At 41.6% G+C, this 23,884-nt stretch overlaps 1 protein-coding gene across 1 annotated transcript in view; it reads left to right on the top strand.

Annotated features, from left to right (window-relative positions):
• LOC122806647 (paired amphipathic helix protein Sin3a-like) overlaps nucleotides 1-23,884 on the top strand; it is a 1,669,103-nt gene that overhangs the window by 870,783 nt on the left and 774,436 nt on the right. The window contains exons 12-13 of the mRNA XM_044077237.1: nucleotides 6,113-6,323; nucleotides 6,434-6,550. Of these exons, the coding sequence (XP_043933172.1) occupies nucleotides 6,113-6,323; nucleotides 6,434-6,550 (328 nt within the window). The remainder of the gene's footprint in view (nucleotides 1-6,112; nucleotides 6,324-6,433; nucleotides 6,551-23,884) is intronic.

Here is a 23,884-nt window from a genome sequence, read left to right as displayed (position 1 = left end):
AAACCCATCCCTTTCTAATAACAAACCGTGAAAATTAAAGGTAAAACAAAATGTAAATCAAAGTAAATATTCCTGTCTACAAGCTATCACTTCTTTCCTCGAAACAGTGAAAAACATTGGTAAAAAAAATAAAATATAAATTCAAATAAAAACTTCTCTTACCAGACAACTGCACAATCACAAACCAACACAGAATTGTTTAGGTAAGCTCTGGATTGTCCTCTCTGCAGTCTGTGTGAATATATAGCTGACTTAGACCCCTTGTGATAGTTAGTTTGCCTGTCTAAAACTTATCCCTTTCTATCAACAGAGAAAATCAAAGGTAAAACAAAATGTAAATCAAAGTAAAACTTGTCTGCAAGCATACCTCTCAACTTCTTACAGCAAGAAATCTGGACAAAGCCACAAATAATGGGTGGATAAAGGCCCAAAAACAGGGGCACATTTTAAATATTTCTCTTACAAACTTGGAAAGTTGATAGATTAACAGTTTTTGCATTAGCATGAGTTTTCTGAAGATATGAAATCTGAAACTCAAATTGTCTGCCATTATTTTCTGACTTCAGACCTCAATGATTTGCCAGCATACCACAGTTGTATGAGAGATAGACCAAAAATATGAGGCAAAAATCTGGACAGTTGAGAGGTATGTCTGCAAGCTGCCCCTTTCTTCCTACAAACAGTGAAAAACAGTGGTAAAAAATAAATATAAATTTAATTAAAACTTCTCTTACCAAGCAACTGCACAGTCATTCACAAACACATGCTTACATTGACGCACTGGCACATTAATCTACTTGAGCATGTACAATTATGGTACTTTCTCTCTTCCTTTGGCAGCGGCCAGGGACAGTTACCACAAGTTTCCTCACAGACTGGATCTATTCACACAAGATCAACAGTGGTGTCTGAAACATCCCGACCCCAGTCAACTTTAGTTGACTGTTTGGATGATAGAGTGTCAATTCTCTTTAGGCATATGTTTATTGAGTCTGCTGCAGGTACTAATGGAGGCAAGAAATCCTGTTGCTACAAAATCATATATTAGCAAACAGAAAAAGTTTTGTAGTTTTTGTTAATATAACCAGCACCCATGTAGGGCTACTTTATCTGTGTTTTTACAATATTATTTGTGTGAGTTGTTATCTTATGGTCTTTATTACTCCTTCATCAAGATTAATTTATTGGTAATTTCAGCATGTCTGCCCATGGATCCTCCTCTTTCAATGCATTCTCATGACAGAAATGTTTGAAAGGGGTTTTGTATACGTGGCCTCCAAGAAAACTGGTGGCCCCTCCTTGGGATCTTAATTTTATTTTAGAGAAGCTAACACTTGCCCCTTTTGAACCAGCTAATCTGGCTGACTTGAGGTTAACATGGAAAGCAGTTTTACTGATTGCTTCGACCTCTGCAAGAAGGGTGTCTTGAGTTGCAAGCTCTTTTGCTGACACAGTTCTATCTCATTTTCCACAGGGGCAATTTGGCAAATTGAACCCATGCAACTATGTATACCAACTCTGAGATCACACTACAGTGGAGAAAAGGGCAGAGTTATGCTGTAGGGCAAGTATTTACTTGCCTTCGATAATTCACCAAATCGCTGAAACAGTTTTCGTTGAATGAGGATCGACAATCCAACGTTCGCTGCAATTGCATTGCGATGAACTGATATATACCCCACTACCACTAGATATTAAGTCCACATTAAATCATAGAAAATTTTAATTCAAGTTAAAACTACAACTACTTAAGTCAAGCAATTGTCTCTGTAAAAAGCCTAATTGCATTCCACTATGCTATAATTCCATCTTTCATCTGTTCATCTCTGTCATCCTCTATTTCACATCTCCATCAGATTCACTATCAACCTCTTTCTCTATCAATTTTTACTATTCTCATTACTTACACGTCTCTTCTTAAACTCATACATATCCTAAACCTCTTTGTATCCCCCTATATTTATTTCATTTATAGCCAAAATTCATTATTTTATACTTAAACTGGATCATATCTGCCATTCACCCTCTATTTTTCTTCTCACAAAGATATCTGTATTCTGCTGTAAACTATTCATACCTAAAACAATTGTCACATTTTCTACTTGTATGTATGTATATATGTATATGTATGTAAAGTACAGATTTTCATGAACAACAAACTATTTTCCAAATGTAAAATGTGCGAAATATATCTTCACGGTAACTGTATAGCAAACAAATGCTTTTATACCACTGGATTCTTATTTTTGTTTCTTCCCTGAATTTTTTTTTCTTTTTTGGCTTCATCTCTATATTGTTTACTGCATATTAGTCTATTATTTTGTATTATTGCATTGTATTGCATTGTAGTTTGTATTGTACAGTAGTAAATGGATCTTTTCTCCGAAGGCCTCTGATGAAAATGGGCTACCTACCCAGCTGGACTTTCCCGGTAATCAAGTGTCAAAATACAATAAAAAGAAATAATCCTTTTGTGCCTAAAGTGGTATCCAAGTATACTTTAAGCCAGACTATCCATCTCTGTTTTCTTTCCTGATCCTAAAAATGAGGGAGAAAGGGATATTGCATACCTTAGGTGTCTACAGACAGGTACTGTCTTGGCAGAACTAAATCTTTCAGATCTTTTGATAAAGTCTTCATTTATTGTGATGGTAAAAACAAAACAAAACTAAACTACTCATCTTCCAACCCACCAAACATACTCAGAACAACTCTCACTTTAACATCACAGCAAAAGACAAAACCACCATATACCCAACTGAACACACCAAATTGCTAGGAGTGGAAATAGACAATAAACTAAAATTTGACATTCACATATCCATGACGATAAAAAAAGTCCACAAAAAACTAGGAGCGTTGTACAGAAATAAGCAATTTCTCACCAAAGCAGCAAAGATTTCAATAGCAAATTCCCACCTTATATCCACCCTACTTTATGCCTCTCCAATATATACCAGCCTAAGGCAATGCGATCTAAACAAGCTAGAGACCTGCTACAACAAAATCGCCAAATTCGCCACAGGGGCATCCTATCGTAGTCACCACTGTCTCTCACTTGCTGAACTGGGCTGGCTTGAACTCCCTCACCTCCTTTAGTGGTATCAACTCTCACTCGCCCACAAACTAGTAAACCATCCACTAAATATCCCATCCCTCCAGAATCTACTCCAACCCTATCGCACCACCAGACCACTAAGATCCAGCAACAAAAATCACTTGCAGATCACTAAAGCCAATAACTCTGCTGGTGAAGCACTATTCTCTTGCGCCATAGCCAAATTATGGAACTCAATCCCACCCACAATTACCTTTGTACCATCATGCACCCACTTCAAAACTTTACTAAAAGTGCACCTAAAAACACGCTGGCTATACCCTTGCAACTCCCACTCTAATATCATCCACCCCATCCAACCACTACCTTTCTTTCCACTCCACTAACTACCTTGATTATAGCAGGCTCAGATGCTCATAAGCCTAGTACTTATACAGCAGGAACTTCTCATTGTAACATTTGTTAATGTCTGTTATGTACTGCACAGATAAAGATTCTAGTTGTCTACTGATGTACTATGTTCTTCACCTGTAAATATGTTGTAAGTAATTGCTATGTTAAATTGTTAATCACTATGTAATCCAATGTAACTACTGTCTGTTTGTTTTAACTGTGGAGCTTTTCTCCCCGGGCCTCCACTGAAAATGGACCTACGTCCAGTCGGACACTCCCGGTCAACAAATTTAAATAAATAAATAAAATAAATAAAAATAAAAGAAGGGACAACCTGTGTTAAAGCAGGCTATTTCCATATGGTTGTCTAAGGCTATTACCTTTTGATATACTAACCACAACAAAACTATTCCAGGCAGGGTCAAGGCCCACTTCACCAGGGCCTTTGCTTCATCTATGGCTTTTTGGAAAGGGTTGGATTCTGGAAGTATTCTAGAAGCAGCAACCTGGTCCTCTGTACATAATTTTACAAAACACTATAAGCTTGATTTCTTTTCTAGATCTAGATCAGGCTTTGCTAGGACCATTCTCCCAGGACTCCTTTCACCTCCTGAGGTTTGTAAACGATGGTAATCTTCCCATATAGCATAGGCTACTGCAGCAGTGATTGATATGAAGAACATAGCACAGTTGTGTAAGTAAACTTGCCGTAATGGTAAATATTATTTGTTAGTTTATGCCAAGGTGTGGGCTTTTATTTGTAATTCCTGGAATTGTCATTTCAGGTCTCAGGCTCCCTCCCTCTGTTGGACTGAAAGCTCTGAAGGGCCAGTATAACAGAAAATGTCCAGCATGTTATGATTGGTAATGTGTTAAAACAGATACTGTTTCCTCATTTCAGTAAGGTATGCCATTATTTATTTGCTTCCTGACGTCATAAAATCCAAAAGTGTAGTAGAACACAAACCAAACTTAGTAACTGAGAAAAATTCTACCAACCACCTAGGCAGGGCTCCAGACACAGCTTGTATTTTTGAGCGCTTTCGTTCTTTAATAGTTTTTACTATTAAAGAATGGAAGCTCTCAAAAATATAAGCTGTGTCCGGAGCCTTGTATAGTTTGTATCCTGACATGTTTCCTTTATTGTATCCATCCAGGACAAATGAAAAAACAAGGACTGCAGGTGATAGAATCACATCTGAGTAGTTTTAGTTGAAAAAGAAGCTGGTTGAGATAGAAGGGGTGAGTGGTTTGACCAGCTCAGCTCCTCTTGATGTGAAGGGAGGAAAAAAGGACTCTGCAATAGAGGTAACTGGCTGTGCTGCAAGTAGTAACCGAAAGCTTGATGAAGCAGTCGATTGCTACCTTTGCATGTTGTGCATACACAAGATCATTGCATGCTAATAATCACTGTGTGTAGGGTTCGATAAACAGAACAGAGTTAACTAACCTTGTGGCACTGAGGGTTGAAATTGAGATGCTTGCTTCTGTTGTTCTGCTGTTCGGGCTTAGATTTCATCACTGTCCACTTGCATACTGTGCTATTCACAGCAAGTCACTTAGATTGGTGATCCTACGTCACCCCTGAAAAGAAGGGCATGGGCCTAGTGGGTTTTCTACAGTAAAATTAATTGAAAAAGAAAGTTAAAAAAAAATCATCCCAGCAGTGTGAAAGCTTTAGTATCACCACTGCCCAGCCTTTACCTAAAGAAGGAATCAGTGTTACAAAGATGGGACTGTAGGTAGACTTTTCGAATAAGAGGTCACTGACAAAATGCTGACCAAGTTTCTTCCCTTGATGTGGATTTGGTGCTTGGTCATTAAGGAAGAATTAATTTATTGATGTCGGTCTTACCTGACATTGTAATTTCTGGAAAAGCAGTAGTGCAGTGGGTATCTGTTGACTCTCACTTCTTGGTTCTGAAGACATAGTCCGCATAAAAGCTCTCATAATGCACATAAATAATGGTTTTAATTATTTTGTTGACTGCATCGAGTTATATAGTTTAGCACAAATAGGGACTGATGTGCCACATTTTGTCTTAGGTATTTACTGGCTATGTTATAGAGCTGACAGGGCAGGTTTCTAACACTGCTGTTCCCTACTTAACATAGTAGGTTTGCATATATTTTAAATTTATAAAGTTTTAGTAGTAATTTGAGCAACAAGTTTTCTTGTATTCTCCCTGTTTTTCAATGTAAGGCATTTTTTAATGTATACTCCATTCTGTCACCCCTCACCCTACATTAGAACTGAAAGGTAATTTTACTCCTGTCCTCTTTCACTGTTAAATGTTTTTTAGATAAGTAAAATATTTGGCTCCCATCGGATCCATTGAAACCTAGTATAGTTATTTATTATGCTTTTCAGTGCACAGTGTGCAATCCGCTCTATGAAAACATTGTAAAGGCTTGTATCATATTAAGAAAGACTAGAGTGAGGTTACCTTCACAGTACATCACAGAAATGAATCTTTCAGGGAAATACTTCATAAACTTAGTGTTTTGCTCAATATTTGTGAACTTGAGCTAAACATTAGGATAATGTATGTTTTTATTTAATACGTATATTATCAATGCATGTAGACATGAGAGTATTGGTCAAGCCATCTTTTTTTCATTTTTAAATTTTTCTAAAATTCTGTTTTGTCCCTTTTACAGTAAATTTCCTGAGATATTTACCTGGTTTAAGAATTTCCTTGGTTACAAGGAATCCATGCACATCGAATCCTTTCCCAAAGAACGAGCAACGGAGGGGATTGCAATGGAGATAGATTATGCCTCCTGTAAGCGACTTGGGTCCAGCTACAGAGCACTACCAAAGAGCTATCAGCAACCAAAGTGTACAGGAAGGACTCCACTTTGTAAAGAGGTATGTTTAATTTTTACATCTACAGGAGGCAACTAAATGAATTTGAAAGTTGTAATGCAAGTACACCAGCTGTCATATAATTGAGAATGACATTTCCCTTCTCATTCAAGGTTTTAAATGACACATGGGTGTCCTTCCCATCTTGGTCTGAAGACTCTACCTTTGTCAGTTCTAAAAAAACTCAGTATGAAGAGCACATTTACAGATGTGAGGATGAGCGGTTTGAGGTAAGCATGTAGCACAGTCTGTACTGTAGTAAAGATGTGAACGTAATGCATACTGTTTCCTAAAGAAGTCAAAATCTGCATGTTCAGCTTTGGTTTTACATTACTTTTAAGTGCTAGGGTTTCATTTTATAGAGAAGTCTGTCATGCCTTGCCTGTCAATAGTACATTATTCTTAAGTTACATTTTCTTTCGCATCCTGTATTGAATGTGTTTGCTTGTTATTACTTCATTACAAAAAAGGTAACACATGGAATGCCTGATCTTAACCATGTAAGATTTATATTTGTTGGGATGCTGCTTAAAGAAAAGCAATTCATATAATTTATAGATACAGTAGATTTAAGATGCTTTTCTCCAGGTAGGCCTGGTCTTGTCGATTCAGTCTGAATACAGTTGAGGAATTTAAGGGTATACAGTAAAGTTCTTTGTCTTCAGGATGTTATAGGTTCATAAGTAAGTATCAGGCTAACTGCTTTTGTGGGCAGTTTTAAGAATAGCAGACTTCACTTCTTGTGCTCGAATTAACCTATCCCATTTAGAGGTTGGCCTTACCAATCCCATGATCAGATAGTTATATATTATATCTATTGATACTGATTGGGATCATACCATAGATAATTTGAGGGGACCCATGCATGTGCTAAAGCATGTAGGATTTGCTTCTGTCCATTAGCTGTACAGTGGTAAATTTTCTGTTTCCTATCCATAGATCCAAGTTTTGCTTAAATATAGACCAGGATGAACTTTGTTTTATGTGGATGGGGAGTGTATTCCAGAGCAGTGGTATCCTTTGAGAGATACAAGTGTCCCAACAAACAATTCTGTTGATGTTGCAGAGGAGATTTAGATCCCTAGACAGAGTATTTCTGATGCTGTTTGACTTGCTGATGTGCAGTAAATCCATCAGTATTGGGTCGGGGGATGCCTTGTATGCCAGGCACAGGTCACCTTTTAGCAGTCTGCAGGATACAGAGTATATAGAGAAAGGACTTTGAGTCGGTCCATGTAGGACATGTTTAGGCCTTTTTAGTAAGGTATCTCTGTGGGTGTTCCAGTGTTGCATGTGTCTGGACAGGTAAATGTCTTTTTTTCTGAAATATTTTAAGATTTTTGAAAAAAGAGCTAAGATTACAAATCTTGCAAACACGATACAGTGCTGAAATATACACGATACAGTGCTGAAATATGCTGAATTATAGTTCTAAGGAACAAATAAATTGTAACTATTTACAATGTTTACAAGAGCCTGAGACCAGCAAAGTATAATTAAAACAAAGCAAATTTCATAGTCCAAATAATTAAGTAGATGAAGATGACAATTCAGTAATGGCTAAAGCCTCTATCCAAGGATTATTCCATAGTTTATTTGGATACATTCTTGCTTCTTTGACTTCTTTAATTGCAACTTCATTTAGAAGAATAAGAAAGTCTTCAAATTTCCTTTCTGATGATGATTATGGACAGGTAAATATCAAAGGGGGCTTTATATTCAGTGGTAGATGTTATAAGTTTAAGTGACATAGTTCATCCATTAGTGGAAAACACCTATAAACAGCAGATCATCATTAGGTGAGTCATCTGAGCAGTACATCGTTGTAATGGGGTGTTATCATGTGTATCTTTTGATGATGCACGTCTCCCCAGCAGTCCCTTTCCCTTGAGACCAGCCATTTGCTATTATACTGATGGTCTTATGCTGACCTAAGTATGTTTTAGAAGGTTGGGGTCATCATATACTGGCTTTAGTTCTTCTTGACATTCAAAACCTTTGTTTAGTTAGTGACACACACACACACACACACACACACACACACACACACATATATAGTACTAGGCTAATTGCCCTTGAGGGCTGTTTTAAGCCTAGCTAATTATCCCCATGTGAGTATCAAACCTTGCACCTTGTATTTGTAAGGTAAACACCTTAACCATTATGCCAAGTTGTCCCAATTTTACTCTGTTGGTAGTTCTGTTTTTTTTAGAAAAACAAGTATTTTTCTTTTTACTTTTGTAAGTTTAAGTGGAGTAATGGCCTTGATAGTAAGGTCCCATTTCATCCACAGCCTGAGGATACACTGAACTAACAAAGTGTGACAATAGCATTATAATCAGTACATCTGCAAGACTTGCACACAGACCATCAAGACATTTTCGTGTAGTATTTTAAAGATGTACACACTTTTGTAGACTCTAAGAAGACAATTAATACACGTAGAATAAGCATTATAAAGTGCTATAGCAGATAGGTTAATAAGGTTCTACGTTCCTACTAAGCTTACAGCCCATAGAGAAGCCTAGCTGTGTCAAACAGTATTAATAGGAGATTGTGTCTTCCAGTAAGTAGATTTTCCTCATATATCTCTGGTGAAAGTGAGTGATCACTCATCCAGTCATTCAGACTTGAGTTGAAAGGGTGTTAGGGGAAGTACTATGCTTGATATTTAAGGCACCTGATGTGTCCGCTGGCAGTATGCATAGCTGCACAGGTTTAGGCCTCTAGAGAGGGTGTGACATTGTCCATAGAGGGAAGGCTAAGGAGAGATCACCCCCAGAGTCTGTCTGAGACCGAGTAGGATAGGACTTCAAGTCTAACAGAATAAATAAGGGTACTAAGACTAAAGATCTTTTTGTGAAGTTCTTTGAGTTGCTTTACACGCACAGAGAGATGTATGTATTCAACGATGGGCCTAATAAAGGAGGAAGAAAGTGGGACTATATCCTCTTTGGACTTGAGGAGATACCATCAAGGCAGAAAGTTTTTTAAATTATACCAGTGTAGGTACCCAAGTCCTTGATGACTGAGTCAGATTTAAGAAGAATGTTATCTATAGGATGTACAGTGGTGATGCAGATTTACCAAAAGAAACTGTGCTAACTAATGCACCATGAGTTTGTCTAGTCCAGTGTGTGCTGGAAAATTTGGGTGCCAGAGTGGGATTTGATGACCGCTACCTATCTGCAGTCATCAACAAACTTTGGTGGCCATTGTCCCTTGAAATTCCCATTCATGTCAGAGACATGCATACCAAAGAGGAGGGGAGCCAAGGCAAAGCCTTGTAGGGCACTGCTGATGTTGTTCTCTCTGGTGCAAATACCCCTTCCCTTAATGGTATGGGTTCTGTCAGATAGCCAGTTAGCTATCCAGTGAACTACATGTGGGTTAATGTGGCACTGGGAGAGCATGTCAATAATCCTGGTGTAATGGATAGTGTCAAAGGCCATAGCAAAGTTCAGGTAGGCAGCATGGACTGCATGCCCTTTAACCCCCCCCCCCACCTCTTTTTTATTCGTAGCCTAGGCATCACTTCATTTAGAAGAATAGTCCTTGTAGATGGAGGAAGGCTGTCAGGTACTTCACCTTAATCCCTCCAGTATCATTAAAGTTAGCTAAAGTGAGTGAGGGGTCATTAAAGTTACCTGAGTGGGTGAGTTTATCATCCCAGTAGTTAGATGTTTTTATCATGTAAGGCATTGCCAGGTTGTATGTGTGTGTGGGGGGCACCATCACCAAGGATTAGTGGACTCCAGACTAGAAAATAATAAAAATGTTTTAGTTCAGGTGAAAAGATCTCTGCATAGTAGTATATCCAGGATTCATAACTCAGTCCTCACTTCCAGTCAGTGCCTATGCGGAGTTCGCATGTTTTCCCTGTGTTTGTGTTCTTTTTTTTTTTTTTTTGTGCTTAAGCATTTGCAAAGTTATGTTTCAGTTTTGATGAATTCTTGGCAATGATTGATGAAAGAAATTAACCAATATTCCTTGTGAATAAATTGAAGTCCTCTTGAAGTTGTTTTGTGGTTACCTCTTTAGATTTGGACAGTATTTCCTTGGCAGTTTGCTTACATTAGTAAAAGGATTCTCTGACTTCTGTTGTCACTTGATCGAAAGAGAAAGAATTATCAACCCATGTTCCAAGGTCCCCTAACTATATATTCATTTAGAAGTACAGTAGACTGAAAACAAAGCTTAAACTGGATAAATAAATAGCTGGTTAATCAGGAAAAAGCATACAAAATAGCATTTGTAGGTTATAAATCAACTAGAATAACAGGATTTGTGTTTGTATGCATTTTTCTAATGAATATGACGTCTAAAACTCAAATGTCTGTCATTATTTAGCCCATTGGAGGCAGAAGTTTTCTTCTCTGTTGTCTTTTGTTAGGGTTACAGCAGAAATTTGATGGCCAGTTAAACAGGAGGCCAGTTAGAGAGAGGCCAGATAAGAGGGACTCTACTGTAGGATATTGTCTGTGCTGTATGCTTTGGGGGTGTTGTCTACCAAATGTGACAGTATTTTTTTTTGGGGGGGGGGGGGTTTGCACTTAAATACGTGGTGTACTAAAAATGGGCTCAAATTGAGTGCAAGTGGTATGGGTATTGGAGGTGGTGCTTGAAAATAACTCCCAGTTTGCAGTCATTTGCAAACTTTCTTAGCAAAAGGTCTTGGTTTCTGGTCAGGAGATCAGAAAAGTAAATGCCAGAAAAGTGGGGTCCCAGCACTGACACCCAAGAGAAACCACTGGTTATCCTCATACTTTCTGATGAGGCACCTGCCATTCACATTGTTGTGAGTTCTGTCTTTTAGCTAGTTTACTATCCATCTTGCCACATAAGGATCTATTATTAAATCATTAAGCTTATTTAAAATGGCAGTATGGGGTTTGTTATCAAACTCTTTGGCCAGGGCAAGATACACTGTGTGAAACGAATAACCAATATTGATAGCTTGTGCAACTCCATCAAAGACATTTACAAAATTAATTGGGCAGGATCTTCCATTGACAAAGCCAAATTTTTGAGAGTCACGGGTAATGTTATTTTTGATATCAACGTTTAGCTAAACTTAAGTTAAGCAGTTTGAGAAGAGGCTCTCCCAGGACAGGCTTTATCACTGTTAAACAACCTGTTATATCGTCCAGTCCCATGGAAGAATTTTGGTCTTAGAAATCATTTTCAGTATATATTCTTTTGTCATAATTGAATGTTTATGGGATTTAGAGATGTATGGGCTTTGGATAGAAGTATTCTGGATAAAATTACCACTGAATTGGTTTGATAGCATATTGGTAATACACACTAGGTCTGAATCAATGGTGCCATGTTGAATATGTTCATAGCAATGCTGAATGTTATGCTTTCTTAATGCAGCTAAAGAAGGATTTATAATTATCCTGTGGTTCAAATGCTAACCTAAGCTCATGGGCTGCTTTTGTAGATCTAATAATATTTTTCAATTTTTTTGTAAGATTTCTGATCCTGTCCTTGATATGAAAGTTTTTGGATCTGCCTTATAATTTAAGGATTTTTTTCTTTTATTTTTAGGTGTGTTTATGTTAGAGGTCCTCTGAGGTGATTTTTTTAAAATTCACATTATATTTTGCTATTGGAACTGCCAACTTTTTACAGCTATCTAAATAGTGCATAGACCTCTTCATGATCTGCCTGCTGTGTCAGCGTCCAAGATGATGCTGCCATGAGTGAAATTTGAAACCTCATTATAGATTTGGATGAGGTTAGTACATTTGAGTTCCTTGAATTCTAGGAAATTTGATGCAGGGACTTTAGAGATTTTTAAGGTGAATGTCATGAGTTTATGGTCCAACTTAACTGGGGAAGGAGATGCCAGGGAGGATAGGGTCTATATTATATCCGTGAACGCTTAAAAAAGCGAACGCTGATTGATCGAATTTATTTTTGCGAAACTGCAAAATATCGAAGCAGCAGAAACTCAAATTTTTTCCTAGGGAAAGAATTTGGTTGTCCGTTTCTGTTGCTGCGGTATTTTCAGTGTTATGGTGGAAAGTTATCGGTCGGATTCAGGTAAGTGTGCGATTGTGTGGATGTGAATGTTAGGGTAATTTAGGTGAGTTAGGGTTAGGGCTCGGGTTAGTTGTGTGTGCGATTGAGTGGACATGAGGGTTAGGGCGGATTTAAGTGAGTTAGGGTTAGGGAGCGGGTGAGGTGAGTGTGCGATAGTGACGGACCTTAGGGTTTGAGTTAAGGTAAGTGGGTAGTTAGCGGTGTGTGCATAGTTTATTGTAGGGTTAGGTATCAGATTTTAGGTGTATGTGTGTGGATTTCTGTTTGTTTGGTGTGCTTGTGTTGTGTGTATGTGTTTTGAATCAGCAATTTTTTTCCCTGGGAAAAAATCGCTGATCTGACAGTTCGAGATTGTAAGCTTTCACTTAAATTAGGTCGATCAATCAGCGTTCACTTTTTAAGCGTTCGATGATATAATATAGACCCGGAGGATAGTGTGTGAAGTAGTCATATTTGTAAGGGGATCTTTAACGTCTTTTAAATTAGTTTCATTCTCTGAAAGTCACTGTCTTCCTAACTGTCTCTTCCAAACCTGAAATCTGTTTGACGATATACTTTGTAGTCAGAAATGGAAGAGCTTTCTACAATCAACAAAAACAGACCTGGACCTGACTGTGGCCATGACCACATGCTTCTCATTACAAAGCTTAGAATCAAATTAAAGAAACCCCAGGAAACATTCCCAGGCCAAGCAGATATAATCTCAGCAATATAACACATGAACATGAATATGTGGTGGAGGTAAAGAATAAGGTTTATAGATTAGACCTGGTGGACAGATTACTTGAACTGTTGACAGAAGTTTGTAATATTCTCCATGAGGCTGCAACATAAAATGTTCCAATGAGAAAGAAGGGAAGGAGGCAAACTGGTTCTTTCTGCAGGCTTATAATATGGCTGAAAGGTGATTCAAGGGCAGTGGAGATGGGGAAAGCTATATCAAACTGAATGCAGCGATGTCCTTAAGACTGTTGCAGCATACTTCACTCTTGGGATATCCTGCTGAAGATAGCCTGATGTCTGGCCAGTATACCAAAGGTTTTACACCTTCCAGGCATCGTACATCAGATGAATTTAGTCTATGCAAGGCATGTAGATGCCTAAAACTCGGAACTTATTTGCCACTAGTCTGAATGCTACCCTTGAATTTGGTCTGCTTACCATTCACCGAGCTGGTTCATCTACCAAACCCTCTAAAGGTAAGTGCCCCATTGGGACTCTTTCCTTTTTTCCTTCTTATGGATTGTCTTCATAGGTTCATAGGTGTGTATTAGGCTAATTGCCCTGAAGCCCTTACAAGCCAAGCCCATAGAAGTGCCCTAGCATCGTGCCGCCCGACATTAGTTCTCAGTGCCTCTATCAAGTAGAGCCACTGGAGTGATCCCTGGGGTGAACTTGCTATTACCCATCCACTCATCAAGATTTCTCTTGAAGAGGAACAGCAAGGTACTATGCTTGACATGTATGGGAAGTCTATTTCCGAGCATGGGCAGTCTCTGGGTGAGGAACCTGTCCCAACAGCATGTTCTGTTGATTGTGGTAATGAGGTTGAGGTCTCTGGAGCATGTGGTGTGGAGGGTTTGGGATTTCTTTAGATGTAGCATTTATAACAGAGCTGGGTCAGACATGGCTTTGTAAGTCAGGCAGAGATCACCTCTAAGTAGTTGATATGAGACAGAGAATAGCTGGAGTCTTTTGAGTCTGTCCGTGTAGGGCATGTGTTTAATGCCTAGGATCCTCTTCGTGAGGTACTTCTGTGGCCTCTCCAGCTGTTTCAGGTGTCTAGCGAGGTACATGCCAAATGGGACATTATACTCGATGATTGGTGTAAAGGGGGAAGAGTAGAGAGACGATGACCTCTTTCTTCCTGGATGCAAAACCCTTTGTAATGAGATGTGCCTCATAGAAGGACTTTCTGACCACAGTGGCAATGTGATGGTTGAAGGAGAGATTGCTGTCAGCCTGCATCCCCAGATCTTGTATAACGCCTTCAGTGGGCTCCCATAGATGTGGTAATTAGTGGGAACTGAGTTTTTACCAAAGGGGATGACACATTTTTTGGCATTAAGCTTAAAGCCATGGTTTTGACACCAGTCATTGGTGTCAGTGAGGCCTTTCTGTAGGATGTCTGCATCACTTGAGGGGTTAATAATGGCTCCTAGCTTGCAGTCGTCTGCGAACTTGGTCAGCCAGAGTCCCCTTGTGTTGTCCTGGACTTCTGGGAAGTAAATGCCAAACAGGAGAGGACCCAGGACCGATCCCTGTGGGACTCCACTTGTAACTGGTTGACAGTCTGACTTGGAGTCTGTTACTTTCACACTGTGTGTTCCATCTGTGAGCCAATTTGCAACCCACCTAGTGATGTAGGGGTTGATGCCTAGTTTGGTGAGTTTATCAATAATTCTTGAGTGAGAAATGGTATCAAAGGCCTTGGCCAGATCGAGGTAGGCTATATGCCCTGCCTTCATCCACAGGCTTGGTGACTGACTCAAAGAAGTCAACCAGGTTGAGCAGGCATGATCTCCCTTTCACAAACCCAGATTGCATGGGGTCTAGGGTTTGGAGATTTCCTACATCTTTGTTGATCAGGTCCATGATGATGCGCTCCATAGCTTTACATATCAGACTCGTCAGGCAAATGGGGCGATAATTCCCAGGGTCTGTAGTCACTCCACAGCCTCACAGAAGGGTTCCCAGTGGGAGTGGGTGTACATCAGGTTTCAGCTCTGAGCCCACTGCTGTTCATATTGGTGATGGACTACATTAGCAAACAGGTTGGAGGGGAGGGATCAACAAATCTGCTGTATGCAGATGATGTGGCAGTGCAGGCAGACTCTGAGCTAGAACTTCAGTAAAGGATAGAAGAATGGTATGCAAATCTGAAGGCACAAGGGATGAAACTAAGCACAGATAAGACGGTGGTAATGGCAGCAAATTGAGGAAATCAGAAGAAGCTAAGAATAGATATAGAAGGGAAGATAGTGGAATAGGTAAACAGCTTCAGGTGTCTGGGAGGGGTAGTTGAGGAGAAGGGTAGTCTGAATGAAGAGGTCAAAGCTAGAATCAGAGGGGCTGCAGCCAACTGGCATAGAGTATCAGGTGTAGTCTATGACAGAAGAATGCCAAAGAAGTTGAAAAGTAAGGAGTACAAGACAGTGGTGCGACCAGTACTACTGTATGGTACAGAAACTTGGGCAGTAAAGACAGAACAGTTGAAGAAGCTAGAGGTGATGGAAATGAAGTGCCTGAGAGAGGACATAGGATGCACACTGTGGGACAGGTGAAGAAATGAGGACTTAAGAGCAGAAGCCAAAGTAGCTCTAATTGCAGAAAAGATAAAAGAAAACAGATTACGATGGTTTGGGCACGTGTAGAAAACCAGAAGACAATCTGGTGAGGAAGATTTGGGACAGACAGGAAGAAGGTAAGAGGAAGCGAGGATGTCCAGCAAAGAGGTGGATGGATTGTGTGAAAGAAGATCTGCAACAGTCAGGTATGAGTGTTGAAGATGACAGGAGTGTAGCACGTAATCGAGAGAGTTGGCGACAGTTAACACGATACCCCGACCCCATGTAGAAAAATGGGGAAAAAGGGGGCTGATGATGATGTAGTCGTTCCCCCTTTATGGAGAGGGATGACTGTAGGAGTGCGCCATTCGGTAGGGACAAAGCCTGAGGTGAGGCTGTGACTGAACAGGGCACACAGATGTGGTGCCAGTTCAGTTTGTAGTTCATGTAGAACACAGCCAGGGATATTATTGAGTCCCATGGAAGCTGTATTCTTGGCCTTGGACATTGCAGCTTTAACCTGTGCTGCAGTAATGCTGGGTGCCTGGCATTTTTCTGGTATTGTGATTGGTCCTTTGGGGGGGGTGAGGAGGGTAAAGTTGGCACTGAATCTGTCGGGCCAGTATGTTGGCAATATCTGTCGGCTCAGTATAGGAGGTACCATTGTGCAGTAACTTGGAGCAAATCTGGGTATTGCCGTGGAGGTTCTTGATATAACTATAGAAGGCTTTGTGATTGTTTTTAGTGTCTGCTGCAATCCTGCCTTCATAGCTGGCTTTGGAGGATTTGTAGTGGGATCTCAGCTTTTTGTTGAGGCTAATAAGGGAGTTTTTCCAGTCTTGAGACTTCACCTTTTTCTGCAACAGTTTCTTCCTTCTGTTGTAGAGTTTATTAATGGCAGGGGACCACCAGATTGGCTTCTTTTTTTGGAGGAGAGCATCTTGGTTCTTTTGCGTATGGCTAGTTCCGTGCATTTATATATATGTTTGTACAGTGCACTGGTATATGGTTCGGCAGTCATGCAGCTGTTTTCCATTGGCATGGGTGCTGTGGAGTTAGCCACCTCCGTTTTTAGGAGCTCGAAGTCAGCTTTGGAGAAGTTTTTCAAGGTGGTTACCTTTGCAGGGGATGTGGGTGAGATGTGGATTTCCATGGTGATTAGTTTATGGTCAGATCTGAACAGGGAGGGATTGATTGTTGGTGTAGAGCAATGGTCACCCATGTTAGTAATAATCAGGTCAAGGATTTGCTTCCTCTAGTGGGTGTCAGAATGAGCTGGTCCAGGGCACTGGAATTGATGAATTCCAGGAAGCATTAGGCCAATGTATTGGTGCTTGAGTAGTTTTCCCAGTTGATGGAGGGGTAGTTGAAGTTTCTTAGTATGAGAGTGTTGGGTTACACCATGATAGATTCCAGGGTGCTTAGGAATGTAGAGTGAGAGTCTAGGGACATGGTTGGGGACCTATAGGTTCATAGGTAGGTACTAGGCTACTGGCCCTAGGGCCTATATAAGCCTAGCCAAAGGTACCCTGGCTTTCGCCACCCAAGAAAATTATTTTCCTGTGCCACTGTCGAGCAGAGCCACAGAAGTGATCCCCGGGGTGAATTTCCTATCTCCCATACAATCATCAAGATTTTTCTTGAACAGTGCTAATGAGGAGCTTTGTTTGATATAGATAGGTAGTTTGTTCAAGAGTATGGGAAGTCTCTGGGACAGGAATCTATTCCTCCAGCATGTTCTGTTTATTGTGGTGACGAGGTTTAGGTCCCTAGAAGCATGTAGCTCGTAGGGATTGGGATTTCTTTAAGTGGAGCATGTCAAAAAGCTCTGGGTTTGACATAGCTTTGTGTGTTAGGCAGAGATCGCCTCTGAGTAGGCGATATGCAATGGAGTAAAGCTGCAGTTTTTTGAGACGGTCTGCGTAGGGCATCTCTTTGAGGCCGGTAATCCTCTTTGTGAGGTATTTCTGTGGCCTTTCCAGTTGTTGTAGATGTCTTGTGAGGCGCATACCAAAAGGGGCATTGTACTGTATAATGGATCTAATGAATGATGAGTAGAGGGGAACAGTGACCTCTTTGTTCCTGGATGAGAAACCTTTTGTGATGAGGCGTGCCACGTAGAAGGATTTTTTGACTACTGTGGCGATGTGATTATCAAAGGAGAGACTACTGTCCACCTGTGTCCCAAGGTCTGTTATCACACTTTCGGTGTTAAGTAGACTACCACCTATGTGGTAGTTCATGGGTACTGAGTTTTTACCAAAAGGAATGACAATGCACTTTTTGGCATTGAGCTTGAGGCCATGGCTTTGACACCAGGCATCTGTCTCAGCAAGGCCCTTTTGTAGGATGTCCACATCTTTTGGAGTTTTGATTATGGCTCCTAGTTTGCAGTCATCTGCGAACTTCGTTAGCCAAAGACCTTCTGTGTTGGCCTGTACTTCAGAGAAGTAGATTCCAAACAGGAGAGGACCCAGGACTGAACCCTGTGGTACTCCACTTGTCACTGGTCAGAAGCTGGATTTGGAGTCTGCCACTTTCACAGTGTGGGTTCTGTCAGTGAGCCAGTTGGCATCCCATCTTGTGACATAGGGATTTATACCTAGTTTAGTGAGTTTATCTATAATTCCTGAATGGGGGATGGTATCAAAAGCCTTGGCGAGATCTAGATAGGCTGTGTGAACCACCTTACCCTCATCTACGGCTTTGGTGACTGCTTCAAAGAAGTTTATCAGGTTTAGGAGACGTGATCTGCCTTTTACAAACCTGAACTGGGTGGGGTCCTGAGTTTGGAGATTGCCAATGTCATTGTTTATAAGTTCCATGATGATACGCTCCATAGCCTTGTAGACCAGGCTCGTTAGGCTAATGGGGCGGTAGTTTCCAGGTTCTGTGGTGGCTCCTCCTTTGTGGAGTGGGATAACTGTCTCTGTGTGCCATTCAGTGGGCACATAGCCTGAGGTGAAGCTATGATTGAACATGGTACTTAGGTGGGGTGCCAGTTCGTTCTGTAGTTCATGTAGAACACAGCCTGGGATGTCGTCAGGTCCCATGGATGCTATGTTCTTGGCTTTGGATAGTGTGTTTTTTTACCTGTGCAGCCGTGATTACAGGAACTTTGCATTCTTCTGGTATAGAGATGGGCCCTTTAGGGGATGACAGAGGGGTAAAGTAAGCACTGAACCTATCTGCCAGGATGTTGGCAATATCTGTTGGTTCTGTATATTTAGTGCCATTGTGCTGTAACTCAGAGCAGATCTGAGTGTTGCCATTGAGATTCTTGACATAGCTATAGAATGCTTTGTGGTTGTCTTTCGAGTCAGTGGCGATTTTGTTTTCATAACTAGCTTTGGAGGATTTTATGAGGGATTTCAGCTTCTTACTGAAGCTGACCAGGGAGTTTCTCTAATCATGGGATTTTACACTTTTTTGCAACAGTTTCTTTCTTCTGTTGTAGAGTTTGTTTATGGCAGAGGACCACCAGATTGGCTTCCTTTTTTTTGGAGGATAGCATCTTGGTTCTGTTAGGGATTGCACGATCCATGCACTCATGTAAGTGCTTATAAAGTGCATTTGTGTAGGATTCAGCAGTCATACCTCTATTGTCTGTCAGCATGGGTGTCGTGAAGTTTGCCACTTCTGTCTTAAGAAGCGTGAAGTTGGCTTTGGAGAAATTTTTACTGTGGTTTCCCTAATGGGGGGTGGGGGAGGGATGTGGATGTCTAGGGTGATTAGCTTATGGTCGGATCTAACCAACGAGGAATTGACCTCTGCTGTGGAGCACTGGTTGCCCATGTTGGTAATAACCAGGTCTAAGATATTGCTGCCCCTGGTGGGGGTGTGGATAAGTTGATCCATGGCATTGGAATTTATGAATACCAGAAAACGTTGAGCACAAGAGTTGGTACATGAGTAGTTTTCCCATTTAATGGTAGGGTAGTTGAAATCGCCCATTATTAGGGTGTTAGGTTGTACCCTAATATTTTCCAGTGTATTAAGAAATGAGGAGTGGGAATCCTGGGGCATGGTGGGGGATCTGTAGCAAGCTACAATTTGGATTGCGGTCTTGCCCAGAGTTAGTTGCACTTGGATAATCTCGGATGCATTATGCTGAGCAACTAGCCTGGAGGTGTGGATATCCTTAATGAATATGGACACGCCTCCGCCTTTAGTGTTTCAGTCCAGGTTAGGTGGCCAAAAGGTGTGGTATGAATTATAGCCTGGTAATGCAGGGGTACTCTCTGGAGGCTTGAATCAGGTCTCTGTCACTGCACAGATGTCGATGTTCTCCATTTTAAGGAGTGCCTCGAGAGAGTGCATTTTGAGGTTTAGACTTCTAGCATTGAGTAGCAATGCCCTCAGATTCTTCTTCTCTGTACCTGTTAGGGTGATGAATTTGTCATTTGAACCTTGCCTAAAAAAGGCACTATAGGGGTGGCTAGAGCCTTAGCCAGTATCCAGAATCCCAGGGGCAACAGGTGCAGGCCATCTCTGGCAAAGCATCGTTGCTTGTCGATCATGTCATCCCAGGCAGACAGATACTGGATCCCCTTAGAATGACACCAGAAGCTTAGCCAATTGTTGAAGTCAGTAATTTTGTCCTAGTACTGTGGTATCATTCTGGGTGATGGCAGGATGCTACTCGGGGCTAGGGTCATACATGCCTGGGCTACAAGATCGGACAGCTCCTCCATGTCCCTTTTCATGTAGTCCAAGGAGGTACGTCTCAGGTCATTCACACCAACATGGACAATGACAGAGTCATATTTGTACTTGTTGTGGAGTGACCTGAGTGCATGCGTTATGTGGTGGAGCCTGGCACCCGACAGGCAGCTGACAGTAACTTTCTCCTTCTTTAGCCTGGTGAGTGGAACATCAGTGTGCCTGACTATAGAGTCACCTATGACTAGAGTGTTGGGTACGTTGTTATGCCTTATGGGCTGTGGTTGAATGGCACACAGTGTTTATGGACTATGTGTCATTTAGGTAGTGTTGGGGGATGGAGGTTGCATGTGTTTTTGCTTTGGAGGTCCCTGTTGCTTGGGCAGGGTTTTACTGAGAGCCTCCGCGAATGTAGGTATGTGTTTTGTGTTTCTATGTGTATGTTTTGGTGGTGTAGGTTTTGAGGGACTATGTGCTGAGTGTGGTGTGGTGCAAGTGTTTACCTTCTCCTCTTGACTGTCTAGTCCAGTCTTGGGTGAAGAGAACTTTGCTTCCAGTTTGGCTATATAAGTGCATCCCTCATAGGTTGTAGTGTTGGGTGGTAGGAGGAGAGGGTTGTCTGTGTACATGAGGCAATTACTGCATTGCCCCAAGATGCCCAGATTCATCAGGTAGACAGGAGAAAACACCGGGGGCTGCCCCTTAGACATACCTGGATAGGTGCTTATTTGTTAAGTACTAGAAACTGTTTTCCTCTGGACAGTGAAGAAAGTTGAGTGCTGTAGTAATTTGTAGCTAGGGGCGAGCAACTGCAAAGCCACTAACTATAGAAACACTATACCAACAGGGAGGGTGGGAAACAAACTGCAGAAATGTTTCTCACAGCTGAAAAACAGCAGTGAGCCTTTAAATGAAAGTTTTAAACAGCTAAAGGAGCCTCTAGAAAAAAAGAGTTCAACTGCAGCAAGTTATCAGAAACAAACAACCCAACAGATGCTTAATAAAAGTGGACAATTTCCAGTTAATAGCTCACACACAGTGAAACTAGCTAGAAAAATACACAGTACACAAAGTGCTATAAATAAGAAATAAATAAAGAACAAAATAAACAAAAAAACTGGATATTTAATGTTATATATTATAGCTCCGAGTTTGCTCAGTGTCCTTCCTTCGATTAGCTTAGTGTGAAATGGCAGAACACTCACAACTGAACTTCTTAGGTAACAGAAAGTTGAAACCTGAGACAGCTTTTAAGAAAGAAATCTCAATGAGGTGCCTAGTCTAAGCTGTAGTCCAGGTGACCTCAGTCAGCCAATGACCTCAAACAATTCTCTCTCACTGAAATGCCTGATGGCTTTGGCTAAACCAAGATGTCCCTGAATATGTGCTCAGACACACAGCCTCCACAAACACTAGTTCCAAATACAAGCTTGAATATGGAAATGCTACAAATATCCCCACTACTTAGAAACAAACTGCTATGACCTGGATCGCCGTCTTACCCAATGTTCGTTGTTCCTGAAGTATCTCAGATGCGTTATATTGGGCTACTAGTCTGGAGGTTTGCATATCCTTTATGAATATGGAGAGACCCCTGCCTTTGGAGCTTCAGTACATGTTTCGGGGCCGAAAGGAGTGGAATGAGTTATATCCTGGTTGAACAGGGGTGGTTTCTGCTGCTTTAAACAAGTCTCCGTTACAGCACAAATGTCGATGTTCTCCCTTTTGAGGAGTGCTTCCAGCGAGTGCATCTTAATATTTAGACTTCTAGCGTTGAGCAGCTTGACCCTCAGATTGCATTTATTTATACCTGTTATGGTGGTAATTTGGTCTTTGGAACACCGCCTAAAAAAAGGCACTATAGGGGTGGCAAGAGCCTTAGCCAGTACCTGGAAACCCAGGGGTGACAGATGCAGACCATCTCTGGCAAAGCATCGAGGTCCGTCAGTCATGTCATCCCAAGCAGACAGATACTGGATCCCCTTGGAATGACACCAGAAACTTAGCCAGTTGTTGAAGTCAGTCATTTTTTGTTTGTACTGCGGTATCATTCTGGGTGATGGTAGGATACTCTTCAGGGCTAGGGTCATACCTGCCTGGGCCACATCATCCAAGAACTCCACCATGTCTCTTTTCATGTAGTCCGGGTAGGTGCGTCTCAGGTCATTCACACCCACATGGACAATGGCAGAGTCATAACTTGTACTTGTTGTGGAGTGACCTGAGTGCATGTGTTATGTGTCAGATTTTGGCACCTGATAGTCAGTTGACTGTTACCGTCTCCTTATTTAACCTAGTGAGTGGGACATCTGTGTGCCTCACTATTGAGTCACCTATGATTAGTGTATTGGGCAAGGTGTTTAGCCTTAGGGTCTTAGGTTGAGGGGCACACTCTGGAGGTGAGCTGTGTCCCATGGTTTGTGCTGTGTTGTGGTGGTTGAGTGCTTTTCTGGCACCCGACAGGCAACTAACTGTAATTCTCTCCTTGATGTCCTTCAAGGATGCATCTGCAGTCCTAACATATGGGTTGTCCTGCCTCAGGCAGCCCTTCGGTCGGCCGGATTCCAAAGTCTGGGTCTGGCCTCTGCTGATGTCGCACTTCACCCGACGTCATAGCTCCTGGGGTATAAAGGCATCAGCCGACGCCATTTTCCTCAGTCTTTCTTGCCGCGTGGTGCCCGAAGCAGAAGCTGTTCGCAAGTGCCGATCGGTCAGATCCAGAGATTTCTACTACCGAAGACTTCTAAAAAGCTAAGTACCCCGTTGGGGAGTCTTTCTTGCCTCAGCCGATGTCAGACAAAGTAAATAATTGTTTAACTTGTGGGAAACAAATACCTCATAAGGATTTCCACTCTTACTGCCTTCCTTGTTTAGGCCCAGACCACGACGTATCAGCTTGTCTAGCCTGTGCTTCCTTCAACCAACGGACGCTTAGACGTCGGTCGGAGTTTGCAGAGGAGTTTTTTTGGTCCCGCTTTTGCATACAAAATGCCGTCGGAGACTCCGACTACACAATTAGCTAAAAAGCGTAAGGAAAAGGACCGACACTCGCGTTCCGCGGTTTCGGCTGTAACCACGGTTAGGCCAACCGCGAGTGTCTCGGTTTCGGCTGAAACAGAGTCCTCGGTTCTTCCTTCGGCCGAAAGCATGCCTCCAATAGCCGAGGCCTCACAGAGCATGGCTGAATCTGCTACTGAAATTACCCCTGCTGAAGCAGGCACCCAGGATTTATCAGATACAATTCCTTTAGACATATCTACCCCTGCACGTGGAGCTGCTAGACCCCCTGCATCCATGTCTATCATGGCTTTTTCCAGGGCTAAAGCAGCTAAATCTTCTACGGCCTTACCTGCTAAAACTCCCTCACACAGCCCTACCTCTAGTTCCCAAATGCTCAGCCTGGCTGAGGATCTCATTTCTTTGATCAGGGGATCCCAACCTCACCCAGACAGGGCCTCTCAACCCCCTCCAGATAAGAGGCCTAGAACTGAACCCCCGGAACCTGTTTCTTCAGACTATTCCTCGGATGACTCAGATATTTCAGACCCTCAGGAAGGCCCATAT

This window comes from Protopterus annectens, chromosome 7.part0 (genome assembly GCF_019279795.1).
Source record: "Protopterus annectens isolate FY-2018-M chromosome 7.part0, PAN1.0, whole genome shotgun sequence".
NCBI classification, from domain to species: Eukaryota; Metazoa; Chordata; order Ceratodontiformes; family Protopteridae; genus Protopterus; species Protopterus annectens.
This window is presented reverse-complemented; position numbering and strand designations above follow the sequence as displayed.